Source organism: Coniophora puteana (genome assembly GCF_000271625.1).
Source record: "Coniophora puteana RWD-64-598 SS2 unplaced genomic scaffold CONPUscaffold_14, whole genome shotgun sequence".
Lineage (NCBI taxonomy): Eukaryota > Fungi > Basidiomycota > Agaricomycetes > Boletales > Coniophoraceae > Coniophora > Coniophora puteana.
This window is the reverse complement of record NW_006913066.1, coordinates 911,595-933,389: the sequence shown is the minus strand read 5'-3', so window position 1 is coordinate 933,389 and position 21,795 is coordinate 911,595. Positions and strand designations below refer to the sequence as shown.

At 57.6% G+C, this 21,795-nt stretch overlaps 6 protein-coding genes across 6 annotated transcripts; 3 read left to right on the top strand and 3 right to left on the bottom strand.

Moving 5' to 3' along the window:
* Positions 1-1,999: 1,999 nt before the first annotated feature.
* On the top strand, positions 2,000-3,885 carry CONPUDRAFT_76751 (uncharacterized protein; the record flags this gene model as incomplete). Its single annotated transcript, XM_007775445.1, has 13 exons — positions 2,000-2,048; positions 2,113-2,132; positions 2,255-2,308; positions 2,379-2,421; positions 2,470-2,563; positions 2,627-2,628; positions 2,672-2,704; positions 2,756-2,815; positions 2,872-3,012; positions 3,067-3,298; positions 3,354-3,408; positions 3,473-3,670; positions 3,802-3,885. 13 exons carry the CDS (start codon positions 2,000-2,002, stop codon positions 3,883-3,885), a joined length of 1,065 nt encoding a protein of 354 aa, XP_007773635.1.
* A 147-nt stretch (positions 3,886-4,032) lies between these two features.
* On the bottom strand, positions 4,033-5,592 carry CONPUDRAFT_76750 (uncharacterized protein; the record flags this gene model as incomplete). Its single annotated transcript, XM_007775444.1, has 10 exons — positions 4,033-4,079; positions 4,256-4,310; positions 4,392-4,705; positions 4,744-4,803; positions 4,867-4,868; positions 4,981-4,992; positions 5,084-5,150; positions 5,305-5,400; positions 5,456-5,482; positions 5,544-5,592. The coding sequence occupies 10 exons, from the start codon at positions 5,590-5,592 to the stop codon at positions 4,033-4,035; spliced, it is 729 nt and encodes a 242-aa protein (XP_007773634.1).
* Positions 5,593-6,760: 1,168 nt separating this feature from the next.
* Positions 6,761-13,755, bottom strand: CONPUDRAFT_168949 (uncharacterized protein). Its single transcript, XM_007775443.1, has 4 exons — positions 13,673-13,755; positions 12,238-13,619; positions 7,619-12,174; positions 6,761-7,563 (listed from the first exon to the last, which is right to left on the bottom strand). The coding sequence occupies exons 1-4, from the start codon at positions 13,723-13,725 to the stop codon at positions 6,976-6,978; spliced, it is 6,579 nt and encodes a 2,192-aa protein (XP_007773633.1). The 5' UTR covers positions 13,726-13,755; the 3' UTR covers positions 6,761-6,975.
* Positions 13,756-13,880: 125 nt separating this feature from the next.
* CONPUDRAFT_64243 (uncharacterized protein) lies at positions 13,881-15,158 on the bottom strand (the record flags this gene model as incomplete). Its single annotated transcript, XM_007775128.1, has 2 exons — positions 13,881-14,933; positions 15,000-15,158. The coding sequence occupies 2 exons, from the start codon at positions 15,156-15,158 to the stop codon at positions 13,881-13,883; spliced, it is 1,212 nt and encodes a 403-aa protein (XP_007773318.1).
* Positions 15,159-15,711: 553 nt separating this feature from the next.
* On the top strand, positions 15,712-18,211 carry CONPUDRAFT_168947 (uncharacterized protein; the record flags this gene model as incomplete). Its single annotated transcript, XM_007775442.1, has 5 exons — positions 15,712-15,735; positions 15,785-15,881; positions 15,950-16,019; positions 16,108-16,288; positions 16,459-18,211. 5 exons carry the CDS (start codon positions 15,712-15,714, stop codon positions 18,145-18,147), a joined length of 2,061 nt encoding a protein of 686 aa, XP_007773632.1. The 3' UTR covers positions 18,148-18,211.
* A 226-nt stretch (positions 18,212-18,437) lies between these two features.
* Positions 18,438-21,778, top strand: CONPUDRAFT_84977 (uncharacterized protein). The gene is made up of 5 exons (XM_007775441.1): positions 18,438-18,918; positions 19,249-19,357; positions 19,430-19,812; positions 19,943-20,262; positions 20,318-21,778. The coding sequence occupies exons 1-5, from the start codon at positions 18,455-18,457 to the stop codon at positions 21,571-21,573; spliced, it is 2,532 nt and encodes an 843-aa protein (XP_007773631.1). The 5' UTR covers positions 18,438-18,454; the 3' UTR covers positions 21,574-21,778.
* Positions 21,779-21,795: the final 17 nt, after the last annotated feature.

Genomic DNA, 21,795 nt, shown 5'->3' with positions numbered 1-21,795 from the left:
TCGGAGTGCGGGAGAGAGGAAGCGCGAGCCCACCTCTGTCGCGTGGTGTTTGGTTCTCGCCAAAATAGGAAAGTCTGCCTGGAGTGTTCGAGGACTTTCCAGCGTTGTCCGAGTCAGCACCCTCGAAAACCTCCAAATGATCATATCGCCTAATCCTGCGACGTTATGCGTCCATACCAGTTCGAACTGAACATGGGACTTTCTCGTTGAATGAAGATTATCCAAGGATATCGGTATGCATGACACGTAATCCCAGTCGATGTAAGCGAGAGCACACCAGTGACCAGATGGGCAATGTTGCACAGAAGAACATAGAGTGAGTCCCCTCTGCTCGACTATGTCCATATGTCTCAAAGGTCCACCGCTGAGTGGTAAGCTGATCTCGTGCTTCCGGATAGACTGGCATGGTATCGCCCCTAGCTTCTCGCATTCTTCACGTCCGCCGTTGCTCCATGTCCGCGGAGTTCGCATCGTGCACCTTGCAACCGCCCGCCTGTATCTATATCAGACGCATCACCTTACGAAGCAGAAAAACAAAAACAGAGGGTGAGCATGCTCCATCAAATGAAGACAAACCAGGGTCAGACGAGAGGGCGTCAAGGCAGATGTAAAACTCTCCGCGACGAATAGTATCAGCGTCGCGTCCCTGGCGCTTCAATGTGTACCCTCACGGCATGTATATATGCACTCCATGTTCGAAGCAAGGAGGTGGTCCTGAGCCCGACACCTGAAGCAAAGCCGAGGCCCGGGGCGAATGTCGCGTGCGCAAAGATAGTCGTTGTGACGTGTTCCTTATTCTGAGGTGAGCGTTAGAAGCCATGGCGTCACGCTTCAGAGGTATCTCATACGAATGTTATCCAGGGAATCGCAACCTGCGATCAACTCCGAGAACCAGAAAGCGCGGAAAGGAGAATGTCGCGATAAAGGGAAAGGCCGAAGTGGATGGTTGGAAATGCGCGAATGGCATGAAAAGCTCTTCCCTTGTTAAGTGGGCTCTTGTTTTGCGTTCCCTTTCGCCTTGAGTCCAACAAGAGGTAGTCAGGGATATACAGTATTGTACTCGTACATGTACTATCTGGCCACGGTCTTCGCCTGGAAACTCGAAGCCGAAACACTAACGATCGTTATCCTACCACATACTCTCATGGTGATATCCTACTTTCCCTCAATGTTATTGATTCAAGATTCGATTCTTATCACGACGTAACGCTCGTCTAGTTTGTATGTGCTTCTTTTTGGAACTTGCTCTGATTCTGTTTCTGATGTTTAGACCGAACATAGTATCAAGTTGCCTTCCATGATTCGCTGCATGTAGGTATGTCTCTCGTTGACACTCATCTTTATCCTGAAAATAGATTTATCGCCACTAACTTCACCCTCTAATCCGCGCAAGTAGAACGTTCCCGCGAAGCAATTAGCGCAGATTGGGTCATCGTATAGAACGTTCACCCGCATTATTGACTTCGAACCAGCTAAAGTACGTAACTTACGTGCTCATTGGCTCTCACGATTACATATATCCATAATAAAAGTTGACCAGAAGGACTCGCAGAAGCATGCAATGATGTCGATGCATACGCCACTGTTTGTTCACCACGTATTTGACGCTCAGTGCGCGCATATTGCGGGTGAACAGGGACGGGTAAATTTCACCTATCTCTTCATCACCATAGCTGAGCGCTGTCAGCTTTCGCAATTGTAGTCGCCGCACTGTAAGTGGAAAGCTTCCATTATGAAAGATTTTCGTGGGTAATCCGATAAGTATATATACCAAGGCGGGATTCATGGTGCGTTTCTTTGGCGAAAACCGCTCATATCACTCCTTTGCTTTTTATTACATTCCTCGTCGCCGTCCTAAATCATACGTGTCATGCCATCCAACGACCAAGAATGTACAGCAGTGGTGGATACTGACTATATATTCACTGCGACGTATGCCATGGGTTAGCCGGTTCATCACTTGGATGCCTTCACTGGCACGCGCTAGTACTTGTCACTCATGTGCATAAACACAGTCTCAGGACTAACAATAGTCGTCTTTGATCAAGGTTAGCACCGTACCTTCGGGAAAGATCCATTCTAGTTCTTTTCATTTACATCGTCGGATCTCAGTTATTAGCTTCGGGCTCGAGGTGCGCAGCGGCTAGGCCTTCTCAAATCCTGCTTTCCAGTAATGGCTTTCCTTGACACAGGTGGACCTTGTATGGGTATGATGGACCCGCCTTTGACTCTGTTGTTTGCTGATATCTTGTAGATACGACGGACGTCAACACGGAAGTACTTCGTTGGAACTGCTGCTTATGTTATGGTACGACTTCCTCTCCGCTCCGCAGCGCCGCTTGAAGTTGCAGAGTATTTTCGTACTTATTGTATTCCAGTTACGCTATGCTGGTCTTCTCTGGGCCATGTTAGTTGACGACGGTCATTGTTGTCCAATCACATGCTCATGTGTCTTTTTGCTTGTGATAGATCAGACTTTTGTTAGTGACGCCATAAGTACCTCTTGTCGGATGTTGACTCTCGTTCAAAAGGCCTCAATATGGGTGTTCCAGCAACAGGATACGTAAGTTAGGTTGATACGTCTGACCCCACGAATTGCTTATCTCTTGGTTTCTCTCCTTGTCAGGGGTAAGCATTGTAAACATGACTGTGCAACGTTGTCGCAAAACAGCCGGTGACACTGACATGCGCGTGCTTGCTAGGTGTAAGTCCAGCAATTTATTGGCACGGCTCGCCGATGTTCACATTTTCTTAGGCTATCAAGTATATAACGTACAACAAGTCACTAAATATATATTGACTTGTCTCCTACAAGGTACGCCAAATGTATTATCTTCAGGGTTGCGCAGAGTCCAACTTTGCCTTGTGTAGGGATGATGGCGATGCGGGTGTGGGTCCTCCTGGGCACGCCGCGCAAAGTTTATGTCATTCTTCTCACGGCCTTCATCATCTCCCAAGGACTCTCGCTGGTGGATGATATGTTGTCCATATTGGCATACGCAGGAGGATCAGGTAAAGGTTAACAAGCAGCCTGTAGGAGAGTGCATTGAACTTTCTCGTTCTCAGACCACCTCAACGAGCACGTTGTCGAAGGGTGCTCGCTCAGAAATACTACCCCGTCATGGAATAGATGGCTGGCCCCATGGTCAAAAGGGTCGCTCGTCGCTTTTGAGCTTCTACTCTGCTTATTTGCTATAATTCACATTATCAAAAGAGCTAGGACCCATGGTGCCTCGAGTTATATCTTCGGTAATGTGGTATCTACTCTCATCCGGGGCAACTTGCTGTACTTCTTTCTGTAAGCGAGCTGTATCCCGTCTCGGTTTACGTTGGTTATTGAGTACTCCATCTAGGGCATTCTTCGTTCTCCTAGTTACTGCACTTGAAGAGATCCAGTGGGTCGATTCAGTGAGTGATCATGCCCAGTGGCGTTTGCCACAGAACATTGGGAAGCTAAACAAGAGGTGCTTAGTCCAAGGGTTTATACTGGATCACGTTTTCTGCACTCAAGTACATTTTCTACGGTGTCATTGGGCCGTGGATGATGCTCGATATACGCAAGGAGGCATATGGAGAGCATGCCGTGTCCAATACAGCCAACCTGAAGCTGTCGCTACTTCCGCGTTGGACTATTATATCCGATAGCAGTTACGGAGAGCTTCCAAGCCCTGTCAGTCTGACACACCACTAGTACCGCTATGGTTATGAGTTCCGCAAATCTAATTATGTCGCTGTTTCAGCTTTAGCATTGTTGTGTGTTCTCTTTGATATACCCCGTCATTCTGACTTTACTGTATATAGCTGAATTCCTTCTTGTGTGGGTATCCTACGTGTTACTTTTCGAAATCCCCTATCTACATCAGCCCTTCTAGTTTGCTACTATGAGAACATAGATTGCTGGAATATCTCATATTGAAAACTGAACACGACAAAGGCCGTAGAGCTAGGTTTTTCGGATTCTGTCATATCATCAAGGAAACCAAACAGAGTCGTAGCTAAACTAATACTCTTCATTATCTCTCGTGCGAGTGGTTAAAGTACTAGAAAAATGTAGCGAGGAAATCCGGGTCGAGCTAAAGCTAGCAAGATCTTCATCGTTCATCATACGAATATCAAGAATCATACCCGCTCCCGCAAGCGCATAGAATACAAACTCGATGGGGATGTATACGACCATAAAAATGCCTACAAACTTGGGGCCGACTTAGTTCGAAATACTTGGTTAGGGCAAGGCAGCTTAGCTGTAGTGGCTTACCGGGAGTAGGAAAGGGAGCTGGATTAACATCGGTACTGATAAGTTGTACAATGCACTAGCAGAGAAAAGGTTAGGTTTAATTTATATATAAGAATGGAAGGACATACATAACAAAGTAAAATGCATTAGCGCGTACCAGGAAACTCGAGAGTGTCTGCTTTGAGTCGTTATACACCTTGATGCCTGGACGACGCCTCTCTCTAAATCTTAAGAACACATAGTAAAGCACCAAAATGCAGAGAGCAAGTTCAAAGATCAAGATCGATCCATCTGCCACGGGATCAAACCAGGAGACCTGTGTTCTCCCGGTACTCATGAGTGTCATGTTGTAGATGATTGCAAATAGTCTGGCGCTTTGCCCTATGAAGAACCCCACCGCTAAGGTGATCATGAGCTTTCTTGGCTTTCCGAGAAGTATACAAACTCGGACAGCCATCATCGCTATCATTCCTGTCAGATAATCGCACTCAATAATTAAGCTGACGAACCTTGCAACAAAAACGTGATGATAAAGACTAAGATGCTATCCGTCCAGGCCGGAACGAGTGCTGCAAAGCAGCAAGCAATTTTTGTTAGTGGCCGATATCGAACTTCAGCTACATTTTACTCACGCCTATATCATGGTGAGTCAGAGAAAGTCTGGAAATAACAATAAACGAGAAGACGTACTTCTAGAAAATTATGATGAGAATCGGCAACGAGATATAAATACGGTTATGACGCACTTCGATAAGTTCCTGAGTGTATACAATGTTACACACTAGTGAGGGTAAACTCGAGCTCGTAACAAATTACTTGGAACATACACATCACGTCGCTGTAGCTCACTTGAATTTAGGACGAAGGTTTGCATCAACATGACTTAAATTGCCCAGAGAATACCGCCGTAACGCAGCTGAAAAGCAAAAAATTCAAGGAGCGTCAGGGGCATACCAATGGTCCAAGAAAACGGGAGTATATACCGTGGCATATACATGGTCACGACGGAAATCTTTTTGGACTAAAATCCGTCGTCAATGACTTATCATAGTTTCTTACCAGACGCTTACCCAAATCAAATCGACCTGATCGATGAATAATGACAGTAACCCTAATCCCGAGTGTGGTTTGGCGAAATGTTGTTACCTCTCTGCCAATGTCCAGTACTGGGTTACGTGAGATAAAATCCAGGAATACATGTTCCAGAAAAACCTAACTCACGAAAGGCATAAACGACAATCGTAAAGCCTGACGCTAGTACAGTGTTACTACTACTTCTGCGTATCAGGTAGAGATTTGGCTTGCGTACCATATGCGAACTGCTCGGCTTGCTCTAGAGGCGTTAAAGACGAAGTCATTGTTCTAGGAGGAGATTAAAGTTAGGTGGATTGACGTTGAAGGGGATACCACTGTCACGGCACTTTATAAGTAAATGCAGACCAAGCCACATCTACGCCTGCTAATAAATGTCAAATGCATGCACCACAATGTTCATGATCTCAGGCTGTACGTGTTTGTTCTCAAACCAGAAAGAACGTTCTTGGGAACAAGTCTGTTTCATTTGGCTCGATCATTTGTCAACAAAGACTCTGTCAGATGGGGATGTAAGGGCAAGTGTAAGGTTGGGTCAGGGCACTGCCCGGGCCTGTGCAAACCGCTCTAGCTACGAGTCCATGATCGTGTGGTTGCAGTCCATAAGACAGGTTGGATGATGTATGATAAGCACTTCTCCTTTCTTTCGTGTAAGAACGTTTGTGTCGCAGTGACCCATGCGGTCAATGAACATCATGCACGCATCTATACCCTTCGAGTCATTTACATAAAACATGAAACTTGATAAGGCGCGCCTTTGTTGGGCATGGCTTTGTGTGCACACATATGGTTATTCCAGAAACTCTGATCAGCAAGCCAAGGTCTATCTGTCAAAAATTTACGCCTGGCAGGTCGGCATCGGACCCTTGTAAAAAGGAGCAGAAACTATGTATGGCAACGCTTGCGATTGGGGATTTGCGGAAGCTGTGCTACGCCCGCGTGGCGGTGCCGGTGAAGCCTCCACTTATCAGCGGATCTCAGCAGATCCGATGTCTGTAAATGAAAGCATGTGGCGCCTTTTGTCTCAGCGATCGATTTGTGCGATGCGGTGCACTACACGCGTGGGCTTTCATGCTCATTTCCAGACGCTCGGTAAAGGCCTCACACATTATCAATTATCTTCGGTACTATGGCGAACCGCAACGTTCTGAGAAGCTGTGTAGCATCTGGGATAGGTCGCTCGCTCCCATGGCATATTTTAATGCCGCTTGCGATACAGAGGTCAGCGCCCAAACTTCAAACTAGAACGTCAGCTTGATGTCAGTGGATCCGCTTGAAAATGTTAGCTGCGTTGGTCTCGATACGATGTAAAGTGAGCGAGGTGCTGATGGGATTGTATCATACCACACTTCATCAACTTGTCCACAGCGCAGGAGAGGAAGACGGGAGGGATTCCAACAGTGGACATCAGTCTAGCGCATGTGCGAACCCTGTAAGAACCGCCTCAATTCGGCTAAGAAAATATAATAAATGAACTTTGAGTGGGTTGTAGCTGTAATACCGCCAGGCAAGTGAAAACGTATAACGTAGGGAAAGAAAAGCAAACAACAGATCATATTGAGATTAAATATCTACAGTACTTTTATCTATCGTACCATTACCGCTTCCTCACGATGTGCGTCATACCGTATTCGAACCCATTGCTATCGCTACGCAGCGATGATCCGCTCGTTCAAAAACCTCGTCAGCACATCCGTAAGATCTACCTGACCCTGCCCAAGAACGCTCTCGCTCTTCGCAAGAACTGGCTTACTCTTGCCGAGCAAGCTCTGCAGATCCGACGCCATCTCACCCGTCATACCCCTTCTCAACCGCTCAGCAAGCGTGAGCGACGTCGACGCACCCCTCGCGCTTTTTCGCCCGCCTGACGCTGACCCTGACGAAGCGGGCGCGAGACTCAGCTCCCGCCCTCCGTCCGCGTGAGGCTGCAGCTCGTCCATTTCCATATCGCCGCCTCCAGAGGGCGAGGACGTGGCAGGGTCGAAGTCGGGCTTGGCGAGCCACAAAGCGAGTTGCGTTATCGAGTAGAGGAGCAGCGCTTCGAGTGCCGTGCGCGCAAGCCGTGCGCCGCCTGCCGCGTCGAGCGGGTTTTCAGTGGGACCCGTGACTGATGTGGGCGGAGCGAGCGCTTGCCCAGGTGGGCGGGAGACGAGCGCACGGAGAGCATCCAGCATGACGTTGGAGAGTTCGAGGAGTGTGCCGAGGGACGTGGCTTCGGAGAGCACAACCTTTGAATGCTGCGTAATGTTGATGTTAGTACTTGGTTTTTTGGCACGGGAATTGGTAACGTACGGGAACGACGAGTGCTTCGTGCGTTGGCCACTCGTCTTGCTCGCCCAGGAGCACATCATACGCCTGGCTCGTGTCATTCAGTGCACATGCGAGCGTGCCTGCGAGTCTGAACAATCTATGCACGAGCCGAGCGGTCAGCGGATGCTTTTGCAGGTCCAGCATGTCCAGCGCTGATGCTGATGCTGACAACGACGTTGCAAGCGTCAAGGCCGAAGAGGTAGAAGAACCCCCGTCACGCGGTTCGCGGTCGAACAGCGCCCGTTCTTCGGCTGTGACGGGTTCAAGGAGACTTGCGAGATGGTGTGGGTGTGTGAGCGCGTAGTTGATCTGCTGGAGCAACCTAAGCGCATGCGTCGAGAATGCCCTCAATACCTTCTCCACAGCCTCTCCGCCCCCTTCCTTGCTTCCTCTCTTGACCGACGATGTTGACGGCCCAGCATGTGCGTTCCTCGCAATTGCACCGAACAGATGCACAGCCTCCTCCATCTCCTCTAGCAGCGGCAGCGTAATGGGCTCGCCGACGCGCCACCCGAGTGCTCTTTCCAGCTGGCGGCCGTAATGCTGAACAAAGCCGCATGCCTCACGATCGAAGAAGTAGTGGCTGTATTGCTGCCTGCCCTTCTCCACGCCGAGTGTGCTCACCACGCTAGCTACCACCGCCACCATGCCAACATATGCACAGTGCGCTGGGCTTCGCTCGCCAGGAAACTCGGGGAGCACCACTTCCAATGCGGCGGCACTCAAGACGGTACTCAAGGCGTTGTTGCTGTATGCCGAGACGAAACCCGCACTGGCGAAGCGCTCAGCTCCCGCAGGCACACTAGCAAGTGCCATGTGGAATGTGAGGACATGCGGAGCATACAAAGGCTGCCTTCGCTGTCTGAGGAGCGCCACGTCGCCGAGGCCGGCGATGTCCGCGCGGACGAGCAGCTCGAGTGACGCCTGGATCACGTCCGACTCTGCACACCTGGTAAGCCAATGTAGAGACGAGACGTTGATGTCTGGGCGGGTGCACTGCTCGAAGATGGCAACGAGGAACTCCATGTCGCGGTCCACATCGAGATCGAGCCGCGTTCGCGCCGTGTCAAAGACGAGCTTGAGCGCATCAATCACGAGCACGAGCGTCGCGTTCAGCATCGAGGCGATGTCGAGTCTCCGCTCAGCGTTGAGCGCCTTCGGCCGGCTGCTGAGGTTGCGGCATTGCCGCACGGTGAAGTAGATGATCTGAAGCAGAGCGCGGTGGAATGGCGTCGTGACCTTGCCCAGGAAGGAGAGTGACGGCGGCTGCGCCTCGTTCTGGATGATATAGTGTAGATTCCGCACGAGCTTCATGAACGACTTGATCTCCTCGTCCGTGTCCTTTGTCGAGAACCACGCAACCTCCACTAGCGAGAGCAGCAGCCCCAGATTCGTCCCATGGATCCTCGCCATCATATCGCCCGAGCGCTTCTCGCCGGCAAGGTCCGCCGAGACCGTCGCAGCAATCGTTAGCAGAATCGGGCGCACGTTCGGCTCAAGTCGGACGAACGGCATAACCTGCTTTAGGAGGAACTGCCACGACTTGCCGAGCGCGACCTGCGCCTGTGTAAGTGACAGGTTGAGGTTGATAGACATGACCTTCTTCTCGACTTCCTCTGCGGCATGCAACAGCTCGTCCGTCGTCGCACAGTGCGTCAACCGGCTCCGCAGCAGGCTCGGCAAGTACTGGTAGTCGTCCCCGAACTCGCGATCCGTCATGGGCTCCTGCGACCGGATCTGCTCGAGCGTCAAGCCCGGGAAGCTCGTGGGAAGCTCTTGTGAGAGTGTGTCGTAGAGCGTCGGGTCGAACGACGTGCACTGCGCCTCGAGTATGAGTTCATTCAGCTGGTCTTCGGACTTGAACACCGGTGCGAGTTGATCGTAGCTGATGGTTTTGGGAAGTGGGTCGCTCGGCGACGCAGGCGGTGGCTGGAGATACATGTCTTGCCCAATGATGTGGACCGCATACGACTTGACCATGTATCGGTATGCCTGCGCAGATGTGGCCTCATGGAGACTGGACCGCCGCGCGCCGTCGATCGTAACGAAGTTCTCCGTCGCGTAGTCCGGGTCCGGACCGAGCTCCTCCTCCGTGATCGCAGCAAGCGCCTTCCAGAAGCCGGTATCCTTGCGCGTCGCATCGATGAGTGCTTTGTGTTCGAGCCCATGCTTCCAGACGACGTCGAGGAAGCGCAGCACGGACGCGAGCAGCTGCGGGTTCGCATCACAGAGCTCCTTCCAGTGCACCAGGGTGCGAGAGGCGATATCCACGGCGCTTGGCGACGATCCTCCCTCCTCCTTGCCATCGGCTCCCTCCTTCTCCTCCTTCTCCTTTGCCTTGCCCTTGCTCGGCACCCTGAACCGTCCTGTAACAAACAAGTTCGCGAGCGCTGGCTCCTTGTCCACCGCAAGAGAGATGAAGCCCCAGACAGCATTGCGCAGATTGAGCTCCTCGTACGGGTGTTGCACAATACGAACGAGCGCAGCAACGGTCGCTTCTGGGTTCGCGAGGTGTCCGACGAGCGTATGTGCGCCTGCAAGCGACGCACAAAGCGCAGAGAGCACCCGCATGGCCTCGAGCGGGACCGTAGCGCCCAGAGCGCGTTCCTTGACGTACGTCGCGAGAACGTCTACGGGGTCCACCCTGGCGCGAAGCGAATCACCCAGCCCAGCGCCACCAGCGACACGAGAGCACAGAGCTTGCTCGAGCAGGCACGGCTTGTTCCCATTTTCGCTTGCATCGTCAGCAGCGCTAGCCTGCTGCTTGATGTTGAGCACCAGCCTCACCAGCCTAAGATCCGCCTCGAGCAAAAACACCAGCCTCCGCGCATCCCCATACCGCCTACTCGCATACAACGAATGCAGCGCCGCCGGCCCCGCCGCAATCGCACTGACCAGCGGGCCCACGCTGCTCGTCGTCGCCCGATACAGCAGCACATCCGCCACCGCGCGACTGAGCGCGGGGAACAGTCTGGACTCCCCCTCGCCCAGCGCAGGCGGCGCGAGCGCGAGCACATCCGCGAAGAACGCCGCCGCGCGCCGCCCGAGCTCGAAGCGCTCCCCGATCTGCGCATAGCGCCACCCGAGATGCTCGACCCACACCTCGCCGTGCACGAAACCCGCAGCGCGGAGGAGCACCTCCTCCTTCACTTGCTGCAGGCGCCTGTTGCCTGGCAGCACTGCCAGCGCAGATGCGCACGCCTCGCTGAGGAGAGCTTGGGCGAGGTGAAGTAGAGCCCGCGTCATCGTGTACGTCCCCGCGGCGCGCTCGGCCGGCAGCGCAACAGCCGCGAAGCCTGTCTTGCTGTCGTGCCCGCCAGAAGGGCAGAAGAGGGCGGCGGTGGAGCGGAGGTAGAGCCATACGCGCGTCGCGTGCTTCGGGAGGGCGAGCAGCGCGGCGAGCACGCTCATCGCGCTCGTGACGAGCTGCGTCTGCGCGAACGGGCCGCCACCGCGCGGGCGCGGGCGGCTTAGCGCTTCTTCGAGGATGGTCGTTGTGAGTTGGACGAGGTCGGGGGCGTTTCCTTTGCCCTGGCCTTGGCTTTGCTGGTCTCCGGGAGGTGCGCCGTTGGTTGGAGATGCTGTCGCGTCGCCTTTCTCCAGCGCTTCCAGGAGCTCCTCTGCTACGGGCCCGTCGTCCTGGATGATACTCCGTATAAGGTCCAGCGCATCCGTCGCGATCGCCTCGTCTCCTGCTCTCTGTCCGTCCGCTTGTACATCCACCTCCATGCCCACGTCCTCCAGCTTGAGCCTTAGCGGCTGACTCGTTTTCCCTGCGCGCCCATACGACACGTCCTGGTAGAGCTCTCCGGGCATCCGCTGGCCCTGACCCGCGCTCGCCATTCGCCTCCTGCCAACATAATCCACGAGCACCTCAACGAGCACGCGCCACCCCGAGTGTTCGTGAGCCCAGCACACAGCCACATGCTCGCCGCCGTCGCCGCTCAACAAGCGGCCAACGCTGCGTGCGGGAAGAACGCCACCGCCCGGTAAGACGATAGGCCGCAAGTTCGTGTACGACAGCCCAGGACCGGTATACGGGCTCGCGCCATGCGCAACGCGCTCATACACCGCATTCGGGCCCGCCGTCGACGCAAGCGGAATAACGAGCGAAAACGTCGGCAGCCTGTCAAAATAATAAAACACATGCCGCGCACACACCGCCCTCTCCTCCTCCGCCTGCGCCTCCGCGGAGCCCTCCTGCCCGCCCGCGTCCCCCGCGATCGCCCTCAGACTGCGCGAGCTGTGCGAGTCCGCGGACGCCGCGAGCGGGTCGGTGTCGAGGAATCCCGCGGCGGACAGCGCGCGCAGGAGGCGCACGAGCGGGCGGAAGTGCACGGGGAAGCGTGCGCGCGCGACGTCGAAGATTGCGCGCCGCGCGGCGCTCTGGCGCCAGTCGGCGACCCAGAATTGGCGGCAGATGCCGCTGACGGCGTGTGGCTCGCTCCGGCCGAAGAGGGCGATCCAGACCTCGACTAGTGCGTCAAAGTCGGGGATTTGTTCGACGGGGACGAGTTCAACGAGGGCGATGATGAGGCCTGGTAGTAGGGAAATGAATGTAAGAAAACAGCTTGCGGGGATAGAACCAGACGGTAGCACACCTTTGAGCACCGAGCGATACGCGACCGCGTTCGGATCTGTCACCGTCGAGCCCGTCTTCCATGCTACAGTCGTCACAAACAGCGGCGACGCCGTGAGCAGCGTCAGCAGCAGCTGAAACAGCCCCGCATCCGCCTGCACGACCGTCCTCGCCATCAGCACATGCAGCGGCTCACGCTCCTTCGCCCTGCCGCCCTGGTGGTGGTGCTGATGCGGCATCACCTTCTCAAAAAACGCACGATACGCACTCGGCACGCTCTTCGCCTCCTCCGCCATCGCGCCCAGCCGCGACAGCACAAACGCCCACGCGAGATACGTGCACGCGAACTGCGCGTCCCCGTTCGCCGGGTCCGTCACCAACTCATGCACCCTCTCCAGCGCGCCCGGATCGCTCGTATATATCCGCTCATCCCGCGGCGTCTCCGCCACATCCACGTCCTCCCGCCCCGCGACGCGCTCCAGCTCCAACACCTCCACCGTGACCAGAACCCACAGCGCCGCCGCGTCCCGCTGCAGCTGCGCGCCCTCCGGATCGAGCAACAGCGTCGCATTGCGCTGGCGCGCGCCCAGCGCGCTCGCATACGCCGTCTCGAACACGCGCACGACGAGCGCGCCCGTGCACGGGACAGACGCCCACAGCGCCCAGAACAGCACCTCGAGCAGCCCAAGTTGTTCCCGCACATTCTGCCGCGCCCAGCGCGCGGCCGCGCGCGGGTCGCTGGCGAACGCAGCGGGGACGGCGGCGTGCGTTTTGGCGGTGTAGGCGCTGACGAGCGCCTCGACGAACGCGGGGCCGTCGGGCGCGAGGATGCGCGCGAGGGCGGATGCGGCGGGCGGGTGCGCGGGGTCTGCGGGGTTCTCGTGCGCGCGGAAGAGCGGGATGAGTGTGCGCAGGGCGGCGAGGCGCTCGGCGTAGTAGAAGGGGCCGATGGCGGACAGGAGCTCGGCGATGATGATGTCCTTGTCGTGCTCCTTCTCCTTTTCGTTTCCTTTAGAGTCTTGCTGTCTCTCGGTCTCGTTCTCCTTGTCCTTCCCGTCGTCTTTTTCGCCTAGGCCGTCCTTCACGACGCCCGCGACCGACGGCAGCCCCTCGTTGTACAGGAACGAGCGCAGGAGGACGAGCGCGTGGATCTCGTCGATGTCGAACCGCTCGCTGAGCGCACGGACGCATTCCTTGTCGACGCTGTCCGGGGTGAGCACGACGCCATCGGGGAGCTCGACCTTGCCCGACTCGACGGCCTTTCTAGACGCGTCCGAGGGCCTGCCGAATGGCCATGCGACGTCGCGGAGGGTGTCGACGCGGGGTGCGAGGAGGTCGCGGACCTGGTCGGGGGAGGTGCCCTCGATGTGGCCGGAGAGGATGGAGTGCAGCTGCTGGTATGTTCTGCAGACGTGTCAGACGCACAAAGCGGTAGTCAGCTAGCAATAATAACGCACACATCGACGAGATTTGAACGTTTTGAGGACTCTGCGTGCGTTGAGATGGACATGCTGCACGACGTCCAAAGTCTGAGGCCAACGCGTGCAACGACGAGCTCAACATGCCCCTTCCTCTTTCGGACAAAGACAGATACAGGGGCTATTTCTTATGTTTAAAACATAAAACAAACTCGTCATTATGCTATAGTATAAGAATAAGAACAAGCTAAGTCCATCCAAGAGCAGCTCCTCGTCCTCCTCCGTGCCCGCGCTCGTTCTCAATCACAAACATCGCGTCCCGCATCGTGATCGCCATCCGAGCGTCGTCCTCAGACCCCTTTGCCGTCGCTGGCTTCGTCGTCGAGACATATGGCCTCGCCCACGAACTCCCCGCTCCTGTAGTGTTCGCTGCAGGTGCGGTCGTTGTGGCGGGCGTCGCCGGCGTCGGCCCAGCCGCCGTCCCCGTGTTCGTAGTGGCGCCGTTGCTACCACTAGGAGTCGGTGTCGATGCAGGGGCAGGAGTAGCAGCAGCAGGCGCAGGCTTAGGCTTCGGCGTCGCAGCAGACGTCGCCGCCGTCATCCACGCATACTTCCCGCCAATCCCCGCCGCCTGGCTCGCAACAGCGTTCGACATCTTCTTGCGCACGTCCTCGCTCATATTCTTCGCCGTCACACCCGGGCCCTCCTTCTTCCTCTTCTTCTTCGCCTGCCCCTCCCCGCCCGCGCCCCCCGCCCCGTCGTCCCCGTCCACAACCATCGCACTCCCCGCACCCGCAGCACCCGGTGCCGCCGGCGCAGGCGAAGCAGCGGCCCCGCCCCCCGCCGCCTGCGCCGCGAGATTCGCCGCATGACTCGCCGCGAGCTCCGCGCGCTCCTTGCGCTCCCTCCGCACGCGCATCTCCTCCTCCTTCTCCGCCTTCTCCAGCGCCGCGAGCTGCCTCCCCACGTCCGCGCGCACGCGTATGCTCCACATCGGGGTGCCCTCCGCGTCGGGGTACGTGCTCGCGGGCCTGTCGAACTGCGCGTCCGTGCGGTGCTGTGCCGCCTTCACCATGCCCTTGACCAGGTCCGACAGTCTGGCGCGGAGGGCGAGCGCGAGGTAGTTGGCGGTGTCGTCTGGTATTTTCGTGACCTTGTGCGACGTGCCGATGGTGCGCATGGTCGGTCCCAGATAGCGGATGTCGAAGTTGGGCGTGGCGGGTTGCTTGCGGGAGCGGTCCTCGTGCAGACGGTAGATCTGGTGCGTGTCGGAGGAGCGCTGGAGGGACTCTTCTTCCGCCTGTGTAGGTACGTAGCGACAGAGTCAGCCGTATGTACAAGCCGTGAATGCCAGCGTGAAGCGTACCCGCAAATCGACACCCGCGCTCCCGAGCGCATCGTTCAGCGTCGCCACATCCGACGTATCCACCTGGTTGTTCGCCGCCGCTGTCGCAGGTGCAGTCATAGGCTGCGCAGCCGTAACGGGCGGCACGGCCGCTGCCTGCTGACGCGCCTGGGGCGTCATCGCAGGCGTATACTGATAATGCGAGAACTGGGGGTAGTGCTGCGAGAACTGGTAGTGCGTGTACGGGGTCGTCCTGCGCCATGGAATCGTCCGCGTTAGAATATACCCACTTAAATGAAGACATAGAGCGTACGTAGGTTGAGACTGCTGCTGCAGCGCAGGGTCAATCGGGATGTCTGTACAGTCGATATTAGCTCGAGCTCTCCTCGCACTAGACGCTGAGCAACGCACGAGCGGTACTCCATTGCGTGTACGTCGGCGTAGGCTGGTGTTGATGGTGCTGAGGTTGAGGGGTAGCCGGTGCAATTGGCTGCACATGCGTTTGTGCTTGTGGTTGTGCGTTCTGCTGCTGTTGCTGCTGAGGCTGGGGAGTGGGCGTGGGCGTCTGGGACGTCTCTGATTCAGCCTTCATCGTCGTATGTCGTCTTGTTGATCTGTTTTCTCTTGAAACAGAGACGGAAGAGTGAGAGGGGCCGAGGACGTGGAAGGAGGTTAAGGAGGTTCAAACACAGGATATGTAACACACGCGCTTCACGTGTTCCCCCTTTCCTCCATGTCCTCCACCCACACCACCATGGTAAGCACTCCCAACTCCTCCCGCACACCTAACACGAACATAATAACAGGCAGTATGTCAATTCTTCCTGCGCGGAAATTGCAGGTTCGGCGACAAATGCCACAACGAGCACCCGCAGGACAGAACGCGCCAGGGCGGGTTCGGAAGTGCGTATCATTCATTGCGCTCCCCATGTCTCACTTTCCAGCGTAAATGTGATGCTGATATGTTGTAGATGCATCATGGACGAATCCAAATAACACTACTAATAATGCCCCAGCTGGTCCAAAGCAGGTCCCGTTCTCGTACGTCCTCGTCCCCCAATTCCCCTCACCACCCAAACCCAATGCCATCTTGCACAACGACCACACACTCACACATTTTTACCCCCAGCATCGACAGCATCGCGCGCGACCTCACCGCAGGGCAAGACAAGCCCCTGTGGTCCCTATCCTCCTACGGCCCCGCGAAGCACGAGCCGCTGCTCATCAGCGCACTCGACGAGTCCTTCGAGGAGCTCCGCGTGCGCGCGACGCAGGCGCTCAAGCAGGGCGGAAACGCGAGCGCCGAATACGTACGTAGCGTGCTTCCTCTGTCCCCCGTGTTCTTGCCTTCTCCGCTTCCTTCGCCCTCGCCCTGCCCTCGCCCTGCCCTCGCCCTACCCTCACCGCCCTTTTCTCGCTTTCCTTCCTTGTTTCACTTCCCTTGCTCAGCAGACACGCTAACGCGCCACATGCAAAACAGATGAAATACGAATCCGACAAAATAGCAGCAGCCGAACAGGTCTTCGCCAACGCGCGCTCGAATCCGACCGCGCTGTTCACCCAGGCCTCGAGCGTGAGCGGCGGCACCGGCGCCGTCAGCGCCTCTACGGCTGGCAACAATCCATCGGCGTTTGGAATGGGTGCGCCGTCAGGGTCGGCGTTCGGGAACGCGGGCAACACCTCGGCCTTTGGAAACGCGGGCAACACTTCGGCATTTGGGAACGCGGGTGGGGCGTCTGCGTTCGGTGGTGCGGGAGGAGGGAGCGGGACGTCGATTTCAGCGTTCGGGAACCCGGGGAGTGGGGCGTCGACGTCGGCGTTTGGCCAGCCGTCTGCGTTTGGCGGCACGGGCAACGCAGGCGGGTCTGCCTTTGGCAAGAGCGCTTTCGGCCAGTCTGCGTTTGGGCAGAGCGCGTTTGGAGGCGGTGGTGGTGGAGGAACGACGTCTGCGTTTGGCTCTGGCTCTGGCAACGCCGCCTCTGGCTCTGCGTTCGGATCGGCGAGCAATACGGCGGGCACGTCGCCCTTCTCACAAACACAAACACAGCAGCCCGCGTTCGTGTTCGGACAGGCTCCATCACAAGCAGGACAGCCCCCAGCCTCGACATCACCACCGTCCGCGTTCGGCTCTACCACGCAGCCTGGCACATCCGCATTCGGGCAGACAAGCGCGCCTTCGGCGTTTGGCTCGTCGTCGCTCATCAAGCCCGCCACAGGCGCATTTGGCGCTCCTTCAACCAGCGCATTTGGCAGTGGCACCTCGTCAAATTCAGGAGGAGGCGGAGGCGCATTTTCCTCGTTCGCAGCGCAGCCCTCGGGCTTTGCTGCTGCAGCCGCGGCCACTAAACCCAGTGATGGAAGCGGGGATGCACCGTCATCGGCCTTTGGGACGTCTGGGTTCGCCTCTGGGACGACGGGCTCTGCGTTTGGGTCAGGGGGCAACACGGCGTCTGCGTTTGGCTCTAATGCAGCGAACAATAACAATAGCACTACGTCTGTGTTCGGCACACGCCCCACGCCTGCGTTTGGCAGCACCGGATTCGGTGGGGGTGCTGGCGCTGGTGCAGCACCCCCGACGACATCCGCGTTCGGGAGCAGCGCGCCTGCAGCACCCACATCCGCGTTCGGCAATCTCTCAACGACAAACACGACTCCTGCGTTCGGCTCCTTGTCCACAGCAGCAGCTGCAGCGCCTGCCTTTGGGAGCACAGGCTTCGGGAACGCAGCTGCGCTAGCGCAGACGTCGGCGTTCGGCCAGCCAACGGTGCCCGTGTCCGCCTTTGGCTCTTCTTCTTCTTCTGGCGCTGGTGCAGCGCCAACGTCTGCGTTCGGCAGCGGTGCGAAGCCCCCCTCCGCGTTTGGAGGCTCTGCGTTCTCCTCCGCACCCCAATCCGCATTCGGTAGCGCACCCTTCCAGAACACCACGAACCAGCCTTCGTTTGGCGCTTCAGCGCTCACAGGCGGAGCAGGGGGAGGAAAAGGTGTACCGGGCCCACCGGACTTTACGCGCGCCAAGACGGCGGTGAAGGCGGGGCACGACCGGTATGCGGCGCTGTTGCCGGAGAACTATGGCGAGATTTTGCCGGAGGTGGCGAGGGCTGCGTTTATGGCGGAGAGGTTTGAGTGGGGCGGGGTGCCGGAGTGGGTGCCGCCGAGGGAGGTGCGGTAGGATGAGGAGGTGAAGATGGTTGCTGTAATATCATACGTACATATATCATGTTGGGACGTTTTGCTGGCGGTCTTTTGCATTCTTCATAATGGAAGACATACACTCACGAATTCATAATCAGAGCGATTTATCGTAGCCCTGGCGTTTGCCTTTGCCACAATCTTTGAGTTCGCCTCTTTGAGTTCGCGGTCGAATGACCAAAAGCCCCTAAACCGGAAAGCTGCTTCTTGTCCTCACGACATATATAAACCCTCCATCGCTCCAAATCTCATCTCTCTCATCGCCCACGACGATCAACGCCTACAAAATGTCCTCTGATCCACCCACCGCCAACGGCGCGAGCGTCGCAACCCCCTCAGCGCCAGCCACCGCCAACGGCAGCAACGAAGGCGACCTCCGCTTCCCCCCATTCCCGCCCGTCCCAGACGGCGCCACCATCGTTCCCTTTATCCAATTCCGCGCCTCCGGCATCCAAGTGACCTGCATCCCGCTCCCCGAAAACGGAGGAGCGGAAGACGACATCGAGCGCGACGCGCTCGGCGTGCCGACCGTCGAGCTCGCAAAGTACCACGACACCGACGCGCCCAAGACCGACGCGCGCAAGCGGCGCGTTGCTAAGGCTCCGCACCGCTTCCACTTTGGCAGCGGCGGCGGGAAGGGGAAGAAGGGGAAGAGTAAGGGGAGTGCGGCTGTTGTGGATCAGAATGGGAATGCGGTGCCGTGGTATGAGGAGTGGGAGGCGGGCGAGCAGTTTCAGCATACGAGCGCTGGGTGAGTGCGGTGCTCTCGTTCCTTCATTTTATGAAGTGGGTGTGCTGGGAGATGGGGTGCGGGCGACGAGGCGCTTCGTTGTCCTGGCCAGCTCATGGTGGCCATGACATCTTCCCCTGTGTCTTTGATCGCACTCACAATCGCTCGCTACTAATGTTCTGCCCACACGCTCCTCATTGACCTCCTGGCGGCCCACTGGTTCATTGTCAACGCGATCGACGCGTCCGATCTTCACGATCTGCCCGCCTGAACTCGGACGCGCCGCACGGGATGACATTGACAATAACAACATAATTCGCCTGCTATTATTTGATATGCCACGCTATGCAGCCAGGACCTCGCCCCGGACGACCGCCTCCTCCAAGCCGCCGAAGACTTCCTCAGGACCCGCAGGTGGCCAGACGACGGCACATTCAAGACAGCGTACATCTGGGACCAAGTCCGTCTCCACGCTTTTAAATCTCCTCCCAACAACAATCTCCGAACGCACAGCTAACAAATACATCCACAGTTCCGCTACTTCACAGGCCTCCTCGACCGCGACAACCGCCTCAACAAAAAGATGCGCAGCGGCTCGCCCGACTCCGACTTCGACATGGACGACGACGACGACGACGAATTCGGCGCCGGCGGCGATATCCCGATGGTCGACGCCGCGCCCGATGCGCACCAGTCGCTCGCTAGGTTCGACGAGAATGGCAGGCCCCTCCCGCGCGTGCCGTACGATGCGATGGACGCGCTCGCCGAGGCGGGCGCGGTGGAGAGCAATGTGATCGCGCGCAAGCGGCGCGCGCTGGAGGACCGCGAGGCGCGGCTGTACCGCTTCATCGAGGCGCCCGACGAGGCGGTCACTGTGTTTATGTCGAGCTATATGCGCGAGAAGGGACTGATCTAGTAAGCCTCTTTCCCTCCTTTCCCACTTCTCCTTTCTTTCTTAAATTTCTCTTCTTTTCCCTCTTTTGTCTCCCCATTTCGTTTCTTCTTGATGCTTTAGCACCCGTGCTGATAAACCGATCAACGGAAGCTACATGAACCTCCTCACCAACACGCCCAAAGTCCTCGCTGCCTTCGTCCGCTTCCTCCACCGCAACCGCGTCTTCCCCGAGCCCTCCTCCATGAAGGCGCTCGAGCGCGCGCTGGCGGTGTGCAGCCGCGCGGAGGACGAGCTCCCGCTCACGGACCGCGCCGCGAAGGCGCTCCCCGACGCGCTGGGTGGGGTGCTCAGGGACTGCTGGGGACGAAAGCGCGAGGTGGTGTATGGCGGGCAGCTCGACGAGGCCGAGGAGGAGGAGCACGCGCGCAGGGAGCGCGAGGAGCGGGAGAGGGCGCAGGCGCAGGCTATGGGTGGGTGACGCCGCGCTCCTAAATTAGCTGGATCGAGTCTGATCTTGGTTTGCAGAGGAAGTCCGTGCACACGAGCGCGCGACGGTGGAACGCATCGCGAAGCGCCAGAGGGAGGAGGCCAAGGCAGCTGGTGCGATTGCGGATGGAGGCGGTCAGAGCTCAGGCATGCTTCATATCGATGGACAGGCCGCCGTAGGCATTGGCTGGGGCGATGCGTGGGACTCTGGCGCGGACGTGGATGCCAACGCCAACGCAGGCTGGGGTGGAGGCTGGGGAGACACGTGGGGCTCCTCTTCCGCTGCAGCCGAGGGCGATGCTGCCGCCGACCCAATCTCGAACGGCTGGGGCGGCACGTGGGGCTCCGACATACCAGCGACCGTCCCAGGTGCTGAAGGTCCGGTCGACGATGCATCTGTGACTGCTCCTATCCCGGACGCAGATGGAGGCGCCGGTGCTGTTGGCATCGAGTGGGACCAGCCCGTCGTGGACGACTGGACGGCCCCCGACGAGCTGAACACGCTCTTCCACCTCCTCGGGCCGACCGCGCTCCCGCTGACACATACCACGGGCATCGTCGAGTACTCGACGCGACGCATCGTCTCTCTGCACCCGCCCGTCATCCCCGCTGGCGCCTCTCCCCAGGCCGCGGCCGCCGCCGCGTCATCTACCGCCAACGAAGACGGCCAAGACGCCTCCGCACCCACCCCAGGTCTCGCCCCCGCCCTGACGCAGGCCGAACGCGCACCCGGCACGAGCAGACGCGAGCTGTGCGGCGCAGACGACCCGGACCGCGTCGAAGACGCACTCGACACCACGTTCGGCAAGATCGTGCTCGAGCCATGGCCGCACGCGCTGGGCGGCGACATCCGCGAGCCGAGCATCAAGCCGAGCTCGCGCGGGCCCGTTGTGCTCCCCGCGCACCAGCGCGCCCTCTCCGCAGCCAACCTGAAAATGCTCGACGCGTCCCCGAGCGCGGGCGCGGTCGCGGGCGCAGAGGGCACCGGCGCACCCGCGAACACAAACAAGAAGCCACACGACCCGTACACGTCGCGCATCGCGCTCCTTGTCGAGCCGCCTGTGCTCGAGACGCTGCGCGTGGGGATGGGCATCGCCGCCGTGTTCGTGCAGATTGCGCGGCAGGAGGACGTTCTCGGCACCGGCGCCCCGCCGAAGCCCGAGGGCGAGAAGAAGAAGAAAAAGAAGAAGAAGAGCGGTGCGAACGCGGGCCCGCCGGCGGGGAGCTACTGGTATCTCGAGGACAACATCGGGATTTTGCCGGGGTATTATCTGAATGACGGGGAGGAAGAGTAAGCGAGCGGTGTTGGTGGCAGAGACGGAGGAGTTGATCTTGATGGTGGCTGCGATTCATTCTTTCATTTTGTAACTTGTTTTAGTGGATTCATACCAACTTCAATATGCTTTCTTTCCATGCTATGCTTTGACTATTCTTTCGAGTTTGCTTGTGCATTTGAGGCCATGAGACAACAACAGGACAACCTTGACGTGATGGAGAAAAAATGAATGCATAGGCGA

Coding starts and splice junctions, on each gene's coding strand:
- CONPUDRAFT_168949 (XM_007775443.1), bottom strand. CDS start 13,725: ATGTCCATCTCAACGCACGCAGAGTCCTCAAAACGTTCAAATCTCGTC. Junction 13,620..13,672: donor CGTTCAAATCTCGTCGATGT/GTGCGTTATTAT, acceptor ACACGTCTGCAG/AACATACCAGCAGCTGCACT. Junction 7,564..7,618: donor ACGAAGCACTCGTCGTTCCC/GTACGTTACCAA, acceptor AACATTACGCAG/CATTCAAAGGTTGTGCTCTC.
- CONPUDRAFT_84977 (XM_007775441.1), top strand. CDS start 18,455: ATGTCCTCTGATCCACCCACCGCCAACGGCGCGAGCGTCGCAACCCCC. Junction 19,358..19,429: donor CAGCGTACATCTGGGACCAA/GTCCGTCTCCAC, acceptor ATACATCCACAG/TTCCGCTACTTCACAGGCCT. Junction 19,813..19,942: donor CGCGAGAAGGGACTGATCTA/GTAAGCCTCTTT, acceptor GATCAACGGAAG/CTACATGAACCTCCTCACCA.